Genomic DNA, 17,609 nt, shown 5'->3' with positions numbered 1-17,609 from the left:
CTTCAGTTTTACCTGAATATATAAACAGACAGCATTTTGTGGGTTTTACACACACATCCAAACACCGCCACTACAAGCACAGACAAACTGAAAATGTCCCAGAGAAACAACTTTATTTATTGTGGTGCAGCATCATCACAGACGAATATCTGCCAACGCATATGATCTGCCCAGATTTTCTACACTGCTGAAACCCATTTCCTGCAATGATGCGTCACACTCTTGAGACTATTGTTGAAAACAAACCTCAAACATAAACTGTGTCAAAAATAAAATCTATTCAATCTTCAGATGCAAAACAAAAACCATCCAACACAAAGATTGGGCTCCGCGATGTGGCCTGTAGGGTCTAGACTTTGTACTGCTCATTGGCAAAAACAGGTTTGGGTGAAAACACAAGTTCTGGAACCAAGTAATAAAAGTACATTCACACTATTCCACTGAAATGTAATGTGATAAGACAAAGGCAAGGAAGACTGCAAGACACTAAACATGTAAACAAAGTGGATTTAAAAAACATCCTTGTTAATGTGTCAGGATGAAGGAAATAATTAATACGTTTGTTGGACCTCAAAGATTCAAGCTGAGTTTTGACACTGAATTGAAGCCGAAAATTGTGTTTGTTTACAAGAAAACCCAACGAGGGGAGATTTAATGAGCTCGTTGCGCCGCCTGTGAGGCTGTAATTTGACTTTTGAGCAAAAGACAAAAAGACGTCTTTCAAGAAAATTGTCCTTGTTTGAATCAGCTTGTTTATTTGTTTGAACACACAATTTCACGGATAAGAATTGGTTTGCGAGTTGATATTAGAATAAGTTATATAAAAGGAACTTGAATGCGCAAACTAATGCATGTCTTTTTGGATAAATGTCCCTCTCTCTTTTGCTTTGCCGTATATTTCCCATCTCTGTCTCTCATCTGCTTCATAGTGAAATGCTCCCACATTCCAACAGCTCAGCTCGCTGCTTCTTTCATGCCACGGTTAAATATTCATGATGCTCATCAGGGCTCTCCTCTCTACATCCCTGTGACATTAGGGCAGCATGTGGCAAAGCTGCTTTTCATTAATTACCATAGACTGGTTAATTACAAACATCTCCCTGGGCACAAGTGAACCCTAGCCCACTCTCACAGAAACAAACATGCACACACACACACACTTACACGTGGATGTTCATGTGTACATAAATAGAATTGGGAAGTAATTAAAGCGTAGCTGAACGCTTGACATTTTTCAATTTAATAAGGGCTGAGTCTTGTGCCTGAACAAAATAAAACAGCTTACCCCTGATTATAATACAACTAGGCCAACACACAGGACAATTAGTGACGATCAAAATGGCTTGAAAATGTTCATATAAGATAGATATAAATTGTAACTTCTTTTTCCATCTTAATTCAACTTCTTTTTCTTTCCCAAGCAGGAAAAAAACCATTACTGCCACTTGCTGGCTTGATTACGCCTGGCAGTTAAATTGCACCCACTCAGAGGAGGCAGGAGCTCTGACAGGCAGGCAGGAGAGTGGATAATGGAGAAATCAGTCGGTCAAGCATTCACCCTCTATAAGAAACATGCAGAAGCTGGAAACGAGTGAAAGAGAGATGCATAAAGACCATCATGAATGAGGAGACCGAGACATCCACAGTGACGGAGGAGAGTTTCAAGATGGGTCCATTATTGTCATTTCACCCCATCAGACCTGCCTCTCTCGCTGCAGTCTTATATTCCTCATAAAGCTGAATAATAAACACTTCCTGGCTCATATTACAGTTTCTGCTGGTTGCGATTCTTCAAACACTCAAAGTGGCGGTATGTCACTTTTATTATGCTCTAAGAGGCTTCTGGTCTGCTCCTCCAGCACCAAGGCTGCTTGACTTGGAGAAGAGCATGCTCCAGATTCCTGCATTAGCTGAGACAGAGTGAAGGGCTGCTAGCACAAAGCCTGATTTCCAGATTAATAATCCCGTCTACAGAACAACAGACGAGAGCGACAAACCGTTAAAGCAGCCTGCGTCCTCAAACATGACTCGTGAGCAGGTTGATGCAGTTTCATGGAGGTTTTGTGCCAATGATGACGTAAGAGCGAAAGCAGACAACACAGTCAGAAGAGAGAGACCGATGCAAAACAAGATCTGCATGCCTGGTTCTCCCACCGTTCCTTAACAGGTGCCCCATCTGTTGCTCCCATGTGATCAGTGTGAGTTTGTATACTGTGTGTGAATGTAGGTGTGTGTTTGTGTCGCTGGATGTGTGACCGAACGGAAACCACACCAGTATCTCACTTCATGATTGAGCGCGAGGGAGACAGATGCCCCCCCCCCCATCAATAATCTAATGACGGAGGGATGAATTTTTCATAAAAGGAATTTTAATGTTTAATGTCCTCACCTCGCTCAGGAAATATACACAAACCGATTCCGTCTGAACTATAACACACATATACTCTCACCTCATCAAAGTGAAATAACTTCTCATCCGCGTGCGACTGTGGGCTGAGCTCGGATCAGTTAAGTGACCGTCCGACACATTTTCAGCCCATTTAAGCACTAAGCTGTTATCAGTGCTATTGATCACACGACGAGGGGCTTGGTTTTCCACACCAGCCGTCAAGCACTGTTGACTGGGAGGTTGAGCAAACCACAGTAAATACAACCCCTTCTGATGAATTGCACGTCCACATGGGATGAATGGCTCTGCATTCTGGAGGTCAGAGGTCAGGTGAGAAATCTATATTTACAGATTCAATTTGAGGGGTTTGACAGAGAACATCAACAATGTCTGGTAGTTGTCGTTGGTTTAAGAAAAGGAAATCGCGCAGGAAACGTAAAGAATTAAAGACCTTTAGGGGCAGATGCCAATATACATCTATTTATATCAATTGTATCAATATAGTTTATAGAGAAACCTGTATTTATTTTAAGCATAAACACGTTACAAGAATATGACCAAGATTTTACTGAGAAGGAAATGTATAATGTATCAGCTTTAAATTACTGACCTCACAAATCAACAAGTCGAGATGAAAATAATGAACAAAGCCTACAAAATACAGCTTTTAATCTGAACTTAAAAAACCCTGAATCAAGCTCCTTTTGAATTATGAAAATATTGAGCTTTACTTAAGCTGTGATGAGTTCAAATCTGCCCCTGATAACCTATTGGATGGGCTCTATATTGGATAAGGATACTCCAATTTGTATAATAACTGTTTCATATCAGCTGCATGTAAATATTAGAAGTATCATCAATGCGATCCACGTGGCAAATTCACAGCTGACTAAAACCTCAAGTATATGAGATGCAGGAAAAAAGCCAGCGACTTTCTTCCAAATCCAAACTGTGTCTTTTTTTGAAATGGTGACTGGGTTCAGCACATTGAAAACAAGCTCGGTCTGAGCAGCAGAAAACGTCAGCTTGTGTTGACCCAGAGTGGAGGAGGGCGAGAGACTTGTTTTTCATGCATCTTTCAGTCTAATAGCTGCAAAGTTCTTAAATGCAGGAGCAGGAGTGCGGACATGCATCCACACTTCAAGTTCTGTTAAAATCAGACGACTGAAAGGTTTGAGCAAAAGAAGGTTGCAGTCGACTGATTCAGAGCCGCCTCCCCCCCCCCACGCCCACATACATACTAAGTACACCCAAAAATAACATCAGTGAAATCTGAATAGACGCTGCTGGTTAGGTGCAAAACTCGTCTGAGCCTCCACATGTAAACTGAATTTTACATGATGCCCCAGCTCCGTCAGCGAGGTGTGAAACCTCCCGTTGGACTTGTGACACACAGGACTGTCACTGGTGTAAATGGAAACGAGAAGGGTCAAGAGAGGGGTGGCGCCATGGAGGAGGCAGGACATCAACACCATCAACACCAGTCGGCCCTTAACGCCAAAAGCTCTCAAATCTTGTGATCTTTCCAAGCTGACATCTTTGTCAACATCTTCTACGTGTATGGATCTTCTTTATCCTCCTGAGATATTTGTATTATTCTGCTGTTTTTTTGTTTCACACTTTAGACACTTGCACCCACTTTGAGTGACACACTCTTTCCATTTGGGCAGGTGAAGAAAGTTCACCCTGTTGATATTTATATGCAAAATGCTCGGGTAACCTTGCCATCAAGACATTGTGTCGATCGTGAAGGACGGTCACAATTAACTGTTTCAATGTAGTGTGACTGACCGGGAGCTGCTCATCAGATCTGCGGGGATGAACTACGAGCCGTCAGCTGCTTATTCTCCGGTTACCTGCGCAACACTTTTGTGGATTCAGCTGCAACGTTTGTGGACATTGATGACAGCGTGTTGACCAAAGCATTTCTATTAACAATGAGATCATTCACTCCAACCGCCCACTCACAAGAACTGACGCTGGTGATCAAATGACAATGACAATATCTTTGCAGTAAATCATTGTAAAGGAAAGAATTGATGTGAGGTTTCATCTGGTATGGGCTGTACAGTGAAACTGGGACTCTAACTCCAGAATCTAACAAATGATAACATCCGTTTATCCACAAGGGGAAAAGTTGCCTGTGATTAGCTTATTGGGAAGTTGTTGTTATTGTAGTTGACAAAACAATCGGTTGAGCACATGTACCTGATGGTGGCGCTAGAGGAAAGATCAAGGAATATTCATCCTCTAGAACATAAAGGCCTGAGCAATCATTTTAACGACAATCCATTCACATAATTTGAGGTGTTTCAGTTTGTGCCAAACAACAGACTGACAATTTAGGATCTTGGTGAAGTTGTTCAAAGGTGTTTTGATGGTGAAACTTGTGGATGCATAAGAAGTCTCTTACACACACAGGCTCATGACTGGCAGCTGGGTGCTGCTCCCTTGTCTCAGTGGAGGCGAGTGCTGCTCGTCTCCTCACCACTGAATTTACATCCGTTAAGGTGACTGAGGGATTAACGTCTCTCCGGTGTCAGACAGTGAGGAGGAAAACATGAGGAAAGGGGTTTTTTCCCCCACTACATTGGAAATGAGGGGAAGGTTGTCGAAGTGAAACTATTAATAGGCCTCTCTGCTTCTCCTTGGAGTTAGTTGCTCCCCTATTGTCCCCAATTATCTGCCTCACTCCTAATGATCCCACAGTTCTCTGCCAAAGAAATTGCTTTTCAAGCATCGCTTCCAAACAAAGACATTTTGACCTTGTTCACGGAGACTGACTCTTCCCTCGAGCTGAAAACATTGTATTTCTGTCAGTTACATAGGTGACTCATCAAGTTTACAGCGAGAGATAGGCCTACCAACTCCCCTGCCGGTGTGTGGGATTAAAAAAGGGTTTTAAAGTGTTAATAAACGTTTGCATCCCGGCAACAATATTTAAAACAACAAACAACAACGATTAACTATTTTATTTTCTAGAGAGAATCTACCCAAATCCGCACCGTGGAGAAAAGTGACAGAAAAATGAAGGAAGTTTTAAGTATGATGGATCTAAACAATTACAGTATGGGGATTTGATATTGGACTATCAGTGTGTAATTGCGACAAAGTGGCTGACATGACAGTTATTAAAAGATATTGGAAACAGATTGGTAGAATGGCCTAATACACCGAACATGGTGGTGGAACCCCAGTCTGGAGTAGGGGTTCAGCACCAGGGACAGCTCCTACCACAGACTGTACCACAGCTCTGTAAAAGATTTGGACTTGGCACGGCCGTCTTCTGTTTATTTATTTTAATAAAAGGTAGTGAATTAAAGACCCCAAAGTGAACAAAACATAACCTTTTCAATAAAATATTGATCTGATGTAAAAAAACAAAACAGATCCATCCAAAACTAAGGGGGCACTCAGTGGACTGCATACCTCCGCCAAGGCCAAAGTGTCCCCTAATGAAACCACATAAACTCACTAGATACATTTTTTTTTTTTTGGATTAGCACCAAATTACACAGACACAGCTGATTTGCTTCATCAAGATCCATGATTTTACTGTCTGAAAAATCTATGTAAAGGTTGAAAACACGCCCAATCTTATCAAAACAGATGGTGAAACAGCATTCCTGGATCTGCCCACTGATATACACCAAATTTGTGTGGGTTCTCTCTTGACCCATATTGCTCACCTGGTTTGGTGGTAATCCGTTTAAGCGTAATCCTAATAACTAAAAGAAAAATAATCAGAAGAAAACATAATCTCCTCTGGAATAAAACCCTGTATGTTGTACAAACAAAATAGGTGAACATACAGCATATAATATAAAAAATATTCTAAACCCTGCAGAGAACTGATCCCACCAATACAGTAATTACTGCTTGTGTACCCTGATATAATGAAGCTTATTCCTCTGATCCGTAGAGCTCAATTAATGAGGCACATGAATGTATCACACTAGGTCACATATTGCTTACTTAAATTCAATAGTGTCTTTTGGGTCAATCCCACTCTCTGTGTGCTTCGAATACTCACTAGAGCCCCTAACCTGTTTTCATCCGCAGCTGAAACTATGGCAATATAAACTGTACTTCAGTTTGAGTAATGTTTGATATGAAAATGCAGTGCCAAGCCGTTTTTTAAACTTCTTAAAGCCTAAAGATGAATGAAACTAATACATCTGTGACCCGTTTGCAAAGATTTACACTATATCTCCAGTATGAATCAGTGGAGCGTGAGCCTCAGTGCCAGAGACAGGGCGGGGGAGCTGGAAGGTATTGTGAGAATGACTAATGCTTTGTTTTGGCCCTTTCTTCAGATTTGTTGACGGAGGGAAAAAGGCTGAATAACACCATGCATCTTAATAATTATCCCAGACCCAACAAAGAACGCCATTACAGAAAATTAATGAATGTGAAGTTACTGTTCTCTGATACCAACATAAAGCTTGAATATGTGAACTGACATCTGTGGACTCCCTTTGATTAACTCGTTTCGTTTAATGGCTTTTTAAAACTGAATTAAAACTGACACTGCTTCTCACAATTTAACGTCTTTAATGTGTCTAGTATTTAATTAAAAACTAAATGCAATACAGTCTCAGACAAAAAACTGAGCTTTTTCTCTTCTGCCGTCTGTTGAGATATGAATTCCAGCCGTGGAGGGCCTTGGTATGAAAGACAGGGTCAGTGGAGCCTCAAAAGGTTATTGTCCGTAAGTCCTTCTTCATTCTATGAAGGAAACTACATTTGTCCTCCACTGATAGAGTCTGATCCTCACATTGTATCTCAAGGAGCTGGAGGCGGGACAAGAGCTGTAAATTGGGATTAAAGAGAAAAGGAGAGAAGAAAATGTCCTCTATCCTGTGATTTGTGTTTGTGTGTCTATATGGATGATGCAAATCTTCACTTTCACGAGGGAGAACAAATCAGAGGTTCTTACTCAGTAGGAAAAAAACTGCTGCCTGAGCGACAGGGGTCATTGACACCAGACTGATGCCTTCCTCATTCCCTTCTGACTGAAGCAGCACGCCGACTCCTTCAAGCTCAAGCGTCAGAGGCCACACAGTCAAACCCAAAGCTCAGTTAGGACCTGCATTACCATGGCAACAGGTGGACGTGCTGCATCACAGTTGGCATGTGGATGTATGATCTGATCTTCTACTCCAAACTGTCTACAGATTTTTAATCCAAATAAAGTATTTCTTAATAAAATGAGACAACTTGTGCTGGTGAATAAAGATAGTAGAAGTAAAACACACAGATTGTACACATGAAAGTCTGTTCACAGCTCTGGGGAGTTGTATAAAGCTTCTGAGGGAGCTACAAACGCAATGCCTACAATCTTTTATCTTATAAAGCTGTGCATTTTAGTGAGGTTACAGGTACTATACACAATTTACATGGACTGATAGAAATCTATTTACCTTGGAGACACCCAAGCTTTATTGTTTCCTGTTTTTTTGTAACGTATTTAGTTGCTTACATCATATGATTGAGCTTTGTCTGTTTGTTTTTTTAAATTGTAGTTTTGTGCTTGTTTCTTGGAGAAGATTTTCATCTCAAGGCTTTGGTCCGTTTCCTTTGAATGTTTGGCAGCAATTATCTTTCAGAGTAAGATATAACAAGGTAAGACCTACAAGGAATTGATATGATTAAACACAATATTCTCCCTCTCCCTCTCTTTGAATTTATTGCCCTTCATAGGGAGATTCTCTAATAAAATCCATTATTACTTGTATTTCCTATTCGGACTGCCTGGATTTTAAGATTAACAAGGTACCAGTGCAGCTCAGTAATCCTGAGAACATGCTGAGGTTCAAACGAGATGAGATCACAATAAACAAGATGGGGAGGAAAACACAGCATCGCACTGCAGCTTTGAAGTGGAAGACGGATCAAATCCCCATACGGAGCAAGTTGCTTTTTTCTTTCCCAGCAAATAATGAGGATCAAAACTGTCTTTCCTAAAAATAACAATCACTCCCTGCCTCTCTGTGTCTCGGTGCATCCACCGTGGGAAGACAAACACAGAGGACCTTCTTGTTTTCCTTCTCAACAAAGTTCGCTTTCTCAACTTCGCAAAAAACAAATACATTGTTTATACGATTTGTGCAGTCGCATAAACGGTAAATTTGAATGTATGAATATGCAGGTTCTCTCAAAATGTTCATTATAATTTGGTTGATTTCGTTGAAAAATGGAAATGTCTCATTCCTATCCTACAGGATGATGTTTCAGTTGCGCTGAGAAACTGAGCCATTTAACCAGAAACCATGCAGAAGAGACTGGGAGCCTTGAGGATTGATAATGAAATTAGTCGTGTCACAAAGCTTGGTGCCACACTGCGATTAAACAAGTCAATATGAGGAAAGAGCCGACGGGGCACTAACTCTATGAGTTTTGCACTTTTTCCTCCCCGAGTGGTAAATTCAGCAAAGAGAAAAAGCTGATGAAGGTCTCTGCTTTGAAAAGCTAGGCCCGTACATTGGGGCTACAGACACGGTGTTGTAAGAGAAGTTACATAAGTAAATAAATCAACTGCTAATCCGCCCACTAACTCCTCCAAACCCACACACGGTGCTATAGAATGGTTGGATAATTTAGTTGAACACACGCACACAGAGGCAGCCCATGTGAATATGCCTCGCAGGGGTTTAATGAGTCTAATGCTGCACCTGCTCTTTATGTAATGGTGATAACATGGTAACTTTAAAAAAGCTTCTTAAACTAAATTACCATGATAGGTGGAGGAACAAGTAAAAGGTAAACTTGCATGTAGCGTTTCCATCATGGTATAGAGACAAAAGCTGGGGTCATATTATCAGCCCGATTAAACTCCGACCTGGAAGGTGTCGATGTCAGGTGGGTTCGTAAATGATCAATGGAGATTGGCCGCGACAATCTATCATCTAATATCATGTAATGTGTCGTAATGGACGACAACTGACGCCGCATCAGGGACACTTCGGGACATCTAAAATCGACAGACAAGCATGTTGGACTGATTTCACCTTTAACAATAGGTTTCATCACCTCTGTGATGAGCGAGTGTGTGAAGACACGCAGCAAAAAGACACCCAGGAGGGCTCCAGCCTCCCTGAATGGGGCACTCACTCTTCCACGTGCACCAGCCGGCTCCCCAATAGGATCTCAGTTCACAGAGAGCCAGTAGGGATGAAGCTGCTCACAAATGCAAATCAGCGAAGGGAGAGATGAACGATGTTGTAGATGTCTCAAAGGATTGCGAGCACACGCCTGCCAGTACTGTACAAACCCCTTTGGACGCCATATTTGTTTACACCCTTGTGCTCTGGAGTCAGTTTGGTCTCCTCCCTATCTGGTGAAGTCATGGACGGCGTAGAAGATGGCAAGCTGTGATCGGTCGGGAGAGGAACTGGAAGTAGTCAGTCATGTCTATAATCACCTAATCTGACAAAGCGACACTGTGTGTGTGAGTGTGTGTGTGCTTGTGTGTGAGTGGGTTTGAATGAACCTGAGCCACTGAGTGTAAAGGGATCATTTTAAACTGACAATGAGTGTGTGGAAAAAAACTATTGGAGGAAACTGGCCGGATGAAGCCTTTAAGTGATTAGAACTAATAACAGTATTGGCCCTGATAAGTACTGGAAGGAGGCAACTGTCTCTTTCTGCCGCCCTGGGTCTTAGTGCCCACCCGACTACCTCTCATGGACGGACAGACAGACAGAGAAGTCGGACACGGTTTATTCCTGGACGTCCATGTGGGACCACAAATCTGGCACATAAGAGACATTGTTATCACTCAGGGAGCCCAAAAAAAAAAACTAAAGCATGTCAAACTAATTTAAGAAATCAATATATCTTGTGAGACTTCCAACATTAGAAATACTCACAGCTCCCGGCAATAGAATACATGACATGAACGGCTTTAAAAAAAAAAAATCCCACTTGTGCTTATGGCCTCATTTTGATAGAAGGCACTAAGGGGAGTATGTGGTGGATCGTGCACGTCTGTTTTGTTTTTGTTAAACTCACCCTGAAGTCAATGCCAACAGTGGAGATGAAGCTGCCCGCCAGGAACGCTCCGTCCTTAAAGCGGACCAGTAGACAGGTTTTCCCAACACCAGAGTCCCCAACCAGCATCACCTGTTTGGAAAAAAACAAAGAGGGAAAAGCTCAGGCAGGAACAACTGGAAGGGTAAACAAAGAAACACACACACACACACACACACACACACACACACACACACACACACACACACACACACACACACACACACACACACACACACACACACACACACACACACACACACACACACACACACACACACACACACACACACACACACACACACACACACACACACACACACACGTTATAAATATTCAGACTGTCTTACTGCTGGATGAGGGCAAGTATCAGACAACACTGAAATAACTCACAACATATACAAACAAACATAAACAAACAGGGAGATGCGGCAATTTTATATTTGAATATTACTGATATTTTGGTTCTTGGCCAGGGAAGATGTATGAGGGTATATGTGAGCGAGTATGAGGCTGCTCATTATAGCCGGCAGTGGATTTCTGCAGCTCCTGGTCTGTATGTGAGACTCTGTATGGTTCATTCCCACTGAAAAGACAGTTTCTCATATTTTCTCTTTATATTCTCAGCTGTGATGAAGTTACATGTTTGATCTGATCACTGGTATCAGGTTGGCTGAAGGACTGGTGGGCCCCCAGACCACGGAAATCATAAAGTCAGTGCCCCTCGGGTGCAGAGAGGAGATGAAAGACCGAGGTGGAAGAGCCAAGTGATGTAGTAACAGGTATAAGAGAAAGACGTCTGAGGCTCGAGCCCTCTCTGCTCTCTACTCCTCTGCATTCACTCTCATTCTCTTGTCCTGGTTCCCTGTCCCTCCTTTATGCAGCTCTGCAGGAGGAGCCACCTGGTCTTTCTAAATGAAATGCATCTCCTCAGTGAAGATGAATGCTCTTTCAGAAAACACAGGATATGATTACATGTTGCACAATGGACAACAAATGACAATCGCTTATCTTTACAGGGAATGGAGTAGAGGTCGAATTCTGCAAAGCTTCACCTGATAAAAAAAAATACTCTAAAAGAAACAAGTGAGATTTTGACCCAGTCATGCAAACAGATCAAAAAAAAATCTGCCTTAAACTGTATGTTACTACTCACACTGATTAATTGAATATAAGAACAGGAGATGTATTATAAATATTCAAGGAAAGAAACTTGGAGACCAGAGGATTCAATTTTTTCCCTGTAATCGTTCATTTGCTGGCTACAAGAATAGAGTTATCGTCCATGCATTTAAAAAATAGCAAACAATTTAAATAATATCCACAGCTGACAGAGTGACGTGGCCTCGATGGAACAATCGATTCAAAACAAAAGCTGTGTTTCGTTGCACTTGCACCCAAACAGCTGCTTCAAAAACCCAAGTGTAGGTGGCACGAGTCCCATTGAAGCGGTGCTGGGAGTGCACGCTGAGGGTCTGTGGGAGTGAGTCTGTGTTTGTGTTGCGATTAAGTGACAGTTCCCTTCATACAAAGCGAGATAACAATTGCACACAGTGAATACAAACCCAGCGACCTGTGCTGCTGACACGAACACGCACTTGATCCTAAGTCGCACAGCGTTAGCAAACGGTTTGTTTACTGGCTGTTCAAGTCCCGTTGTGTGTTTCTGTGTGTGTGTGTGCGTGTGTGTGTACTTGAACATATATCTTTGTGTTGACCATTTAGAGCAGACACCTTATGGGGACATTTTGGATGGTGCACACTTTTTATAGGGCATTTAAAGGCTTAAAGTTTGCTTTTAGGGTTAGAATTAGGTTTAGGTAATTGGCTAAAGGGAATATATTATGCCAATGATAAATAAATACAAGGTGTGTGTGTGTACGCCGTTTTTTTTGGTGCTTCTTTAGGACCTTTTCCAGCATAGACACTGATTTTTTCAGGACCAGTGGACCTCATGGGGACCAATGCCTGGTCTTAATGAGGCAAAACTTTAGTTCTGAGGTCCTGTTAAGGTTAGAGATTTGAATGAATCAGTTATTGTTAAGGATATGGTTTTTAGTGAAAGGATTCTATTCTTCTATCTTTGTGCATAGAGCCTTCAGAGTGAGGACATTTTGATGGGATGTGTGAGGGTTAAGGTAAGGGGCTGGGGAAAGTATTATCTCAGTGTCCCCACTAAGATAGAGGTACAAAGGTGTGTGTGTGTGTATGATTGTGTACCTTCCCAGGTTATCAATCGTATTGACACAGCTGGTGTCAGCTCACTGCTGGTTCCAGGTTGTAAAAGACAGTGGAAGCTTCACAAGACAGAAACACTGGCAACAAATAAATGAAATAAAATAAAGTGTTTTTTTTTTCATCTCATTCTGCAGAGATAAATAAAAACAGAAAGAAGTGTCTATGTGATTTGACATGAGAGATTATTTAATTTCCTCTGTGGTTAGTGTCTAGTGACCTCTGTGTGTGTGGGTTGCAGCCTCCGCACCTCTGAGGTGGAAACACTGGATTAAAGCTCACTTCTCGTTGTGTTGCAGCAGCAGTAGCCTGTGTCTTACCTTGAAGGCGATGTCATAGAACTCGCTGCTGTTGCTGATGGACGGTCTGCTGGGATGGACCACTCCGTTCATCTGAACAATGGCCGGGCTGCTCCGCGCTGCTTTCCCGGTGGGGCTGCCCGTGGACGGGCTGCTGGACGCGGCTTTGCCCCTGGCAGACTTCTTGCGAGACATATCTCAAGATTTTTTTTTTTAATCCGCGTGAATTTCAGGTGGAGCAAAAACGATAAAGATAGGAAAGGAAAGCAAAACAAACCAGGCGGGATTGAAAAGTTTGCACAGCGAGGAAGTTGAAGTGGCAAAAAATAAATTCACCTGCGCGTCAAACGCATGCTCCCCCAGACACCTCGCGACTCAAGAGCAAGTGGGAAATGATCCCGACAAACTGAAGGCGGTGGCTTCCGCTGTGGTGGAGTCGCTTCCTGCCGCGGACAGGCTTCTCTCTTCAGGGCAGCAGCCTCGGATCTGAGCGTCGATGGGATGTGGCACCAAACTGAGACTGGAGCGCAGCGCGGTCAGGACGCAGGAGCGCAGCACTTTGCACTGAGCAGGAGCGAGAGCCTTTGTTTTCACTGTGTTAACTGAGAATAATGTCCACCACGTGACTTGGTAGTGTCGATTGTGTGCTGAGGTGTACGTGGTATCATCACATGTGATTATGAGGGTGACACATTATATAGTCTATGTGGGGGGGGGGGGGGGGGGGGGGGCATAGAGACATAGGACGCTATCCGTGGTGCTGAAAAATAACCAGTGTTGTGCATGAACGAACGCAAAAGAAACGCGTTCAATGAACACGTTCACTTTTTTGAGAACGATGAACTGAACGCAACTCAATGACAGTGAACACGTTCATATTGTAGAGTCCTCGCGTATAGACGACAGGAAACTTCTCTCTTTATGTGTAACTTTATTAAAGTCCAGCGAACACGACACGCTTCTTGTTCGTAACTCTGACACTCCTCTCATCCACCACTGTATTCTTCACTCCCCTTCCTCATTCACCCTTGATACGCCAACTCATCAGCCAATGAGAGCCTGGCATCCCACAAAACCCTACAGCCATTGGCCTAGAACTTTCACGTGCCCCACCCCTACCTGTTCACTGACCCTCGGGACATTTCAATACTTTCTCCTCAGGAGAGACGCTGTCTAAATCGAATGCTTTCACCATGTCGTTGCTCAGTGCCCGTAAAATGTCCGCGATTTAGTCTAACCGAAACCAACTAACTCTACTTCGCACTACGTTACCCATCTCTCATGGCACACATATGCAGACCAAACAAGCAACGTATTCCAAGTGTTTTCTTCTCTGGCCAGTGTCTCGGCTCCGTACCACACAACTTGGTAGAAGGAAGCTTCATGGATCTGAGACTATACGGCTCTATTGAGCCGTATAGTGAATGAATCTGGAATCTTCTCTCAAAAAATATCTACGGTGCGTCCCCGGGGTTAGAGGATGATGGTATGACGTTAATGTATTGTTTTACATTGCATGTGTCACGTCATGATAAATCAGTCTCCTATGTCGCCTGTACCAGGAGCCGCCCCTGTCACTGGTTATCTTGGCTCGCTGTCTGGTCGGTAACCAGCCGTCCGGACCGCTCCGTGAAGAAGGAGGAGGAGATGTTTCTTTACTTGGAATGCGGCCACTTTATTTCTCGGATATACAGCAGGAGCAACACTCGCATCACCTCTAGGTGCTCCACTTCTCCTTATAAACACACTTTTAGCGTATTTTCCCACAATACCCTGGTGCACTACGTCACACACTACAAACTTTCCTTAAAGGGGCAGGCCATACCTGCAACACAACAGCTCTCGGTCTCATGTACAGATGGCAAGAGAAAGCAGAGACGCAGACTCAGCAACTACATCCGAGATCCGATGCACCTTATTATTATCTGAGGGATTTTTACACACTGTCTGATAAACATTCCGACAGTAAAGGCAAGGGGTAGTGATGGATAAGGTTTTCTTTAACAAGTTAAGTCTTTCATTCTCACTTTCCACCTTAAAACTATGAAATGAACAGAAATATGAACTAGTTCAGAATTTAAATGGTGAACTATGAACGTGAACTATTCATGTTCACTTGTATGAACTGAACTTTGAACTTGTTCATGAGAGTAGTGAACTTGCACAACACTGAAAATAACTGCATCTGTACAAATACTGTGTGATCAGGCTTCCACCTAAAACTGATCCTTTTTCATCGAATTCTTATGGGTTCAAAACGTTATGATACTGTTGTGGATTAAAATGTTCTCCTCTCTGAAAGGAATTTTTTTTAATATTTTGCATGAATCTGGAATATTAAACAGTCCAAACCTCTAAAGTAAGGTGCATATACTACAGTACACTAGAGTAAAACAAAGATGATGTGTGAGCAACCTGTCTTTCAATCAGACACTTAATGCTGTATAGGAATCTACTAAAGCCAACCTGAGTACTTTTAATGTTTTGGTGCAGGCTTAGTCACTATTTGTGTGGATATATGCTCCACTCTATTTCTTGTAATAGAATATTCCTGGTTTTCATATTTTAAAATGTAAGCATTCATGAGGTGTAACTATTACATAAAATATAATATAATATGAATATGATGTATTGTCCTTTGCTTGAATTGAAACCAGTAATTGGCCAAATCAAAATAAACAGACCTAGTTAATGTAAGATACCTGGTTCCATATAAGCAGGGACTTTACTTATATAAGTTAAGGAAAAATTAAGTGGTGAAATAAATCAAATCAAATGACACCCAGCCACCTGTGGAGCGAACATGATGTGATTGCAGTTATTCACCACAAGAGGGAAACATGGGAACATGAAATAGGAAGTCAGGTTAAAGTGACTCTTGATGGTTGCTGCCGCATTCAATTTATGTTTTCTACTAAAGGAATGCGATCATGACAACATTGTATTCTTTTTAATATGGCAAGATTACCTATCAGATCAATGTTTGAAATAGGCAGAATCTGGATGCATGTCACGTAATTATATCTGAAGTGATACACAGTATGTGGTAGTTTAGCTTTCGGCATCCTTCATCGACAATCTGTAGTTGAAATCAGGAGAAACCAGTCAACAAGTTTGTCACTGGCCTTTCTGTGACTCTTCCCCAGAACGGTTTTAATTCATAACATCACTCAAACCCTGAGTCTCTCTATAACCTGGTGGACGTCACTCTGAACTCCACATATTGTCCACATTTGCAACAAAGAACAGCAGCACATTCTGATTAGACCCCGGCCTTCTTGTGGCCAGTAATGAGACGCTGCCCCCCCCCCCCCCCCCCCCCCCCCGCCCCCCCCATGTCCGTAATCTAGTTTGTTAAGCAATATGAAATTTGTGTATCTTGTAACTGCCCTCTGATCAAGTGCCAGGCTGTCCAGGCTCATTAGAATACGCTCAGAGATCATAGCCCGGAGGCCTCATTTGCTCCAGGCGACTGAAATGGGCTCGTACGACCTCCGACCTTTACAACGTGTGGCACGGACAACGCCGGGTCAAACTCTCAAAGAGGCCGATCTGTTTAACACAAACCATTTTGGAAGATTTTGAGATCGATCCAGGGCAATAAACCGGTTGTGAGTCATGTACGTGTGTATGTTGAGTGTCTGTGCAAGTGGATGAACGGCGACAATATGTTCGCCTCTTTCTGGATTTGGCAACGGCTGAGGCATTTTTTCAGCAAATCCCTATGTGGTGAATATTCATTGTTGGAAACCGTTTGATGTCAAAATTAGATTTGAGCATAATCTAATATTCGAGCACATTTCTCTATTTTCCATCCAGAGTCGTATCGAGCTGGGGTTACAGTACGTCGATTTCTTGGGGACATCTCATGGTTGACCCCCGGTTCAGTCGGGTTGTAAACACACAGACAGCTGTAGCCCCTGGTTTCTGTCTTTAAATCTGCCGTCTGTCAGCGTTTTTTTTTTTCTTTCTTTCCACGCTCCACCCATCTCGCTGGGCCGTGCGGAGAGGGAAGTGGAGTGTCATTGGTTTTAGGGGAGCACAAACCCCAAAATCCACCAACCCCCCCCACCCAACAAACGACTCTGCTCGACAGCTGAGATTCGTTCTGCCCCTAAAGCAGCTGTCTACTGTGGCAACAGCTGGGCATTTTGGAGGGAAGAGGGGACGTGGATAGAGAGGGTTGCTGGAATCCGTCCCTGCTTTCAGAGAAATTAACAGCCTTGTCAAGATGAGTTAAATGTGGCCCGCGAGTGTACTGTACATTGTGCGTCTGCGATGTGTCTTCGTGTTCCGTATGCTTGTGTTTGTGGGTTAATACATGTGTGAATACAAACTGGAGGCGGGTTTGAGAAATCTAATCAAACCTTTTGTCCCTTTTTGCAAAGCAACTCTGTGATTCAGCCGTTAAGAATGTATCAGATCTCATGATTTCAACATGTTCATTAGGAGCAAATTACGACCCTTTCCTCCGGCGTCTATAAAGCTTGTGCCATCTCCGTGACAATAAGTCAAACATCCTGAAACTTGTGTGTGAGCAGTGTTCTTGGTCAGGTGCTTAAAAAAAAGCATTGGGACATTAACCACGAGGCAGACAGAGGGTGTAGTGCAAGCGTTCATACGTGTGTGTGTGTGTGTGGGCCCGCTGCAGCAGG

The 17,609-nt window shown here is 42.8% G+C and overlaps 1 protein-coding gene across 1 annotated transcript in view; it reads right to left on the bottom strand.

Moving 5' to 3' along the window:
• LOC128458225 (ras-related protein Rab-26) overlaps positions 1–13,404 on the bottom strand; it is a 43,808-nt gene extending 30,404 nt beyond the window's left edge. Inside the window, exons 1-2 of the mRNA XM_053442992.1 lie at positions 12,976–13,404; positions 10,403–10,513 (exon numbers count right to left, since the gene is read on the bottom strand). Of these exons, the coding sequence (XP_053298967.1) occupies positions 10,403–10,513; positions 12,976–13,149 (285 nt within the window). The 5' untranslated portion in view covers positions 13,150–13,404. The remainder of the gene's footprint in view (positions 1–10,402; positions 10,514–12,975) is intronic.
• Positions 13,405–17,609: the final 4,205 nt, after the last annotated feature.

This window comes from Pleuronectes platessa, chromosome 16, assembly GCF_947347685.1.
Source record: "Pleuronectes platessa chromosome 16, fPlePla1.1, whole genome shotgun sequence".
Taxonomy (NCBI): Eukaryota; Metazoa; Chordata; class Actinopteri; order Pleuronectiformes; family Pleuronectidae; genus Pleuronectes; species Pleuronectes platessa.
Note: the sequence above shows the minus strand (reverse complement) of the source record. Positions and strands in the feature narration are given on the sequence as shown.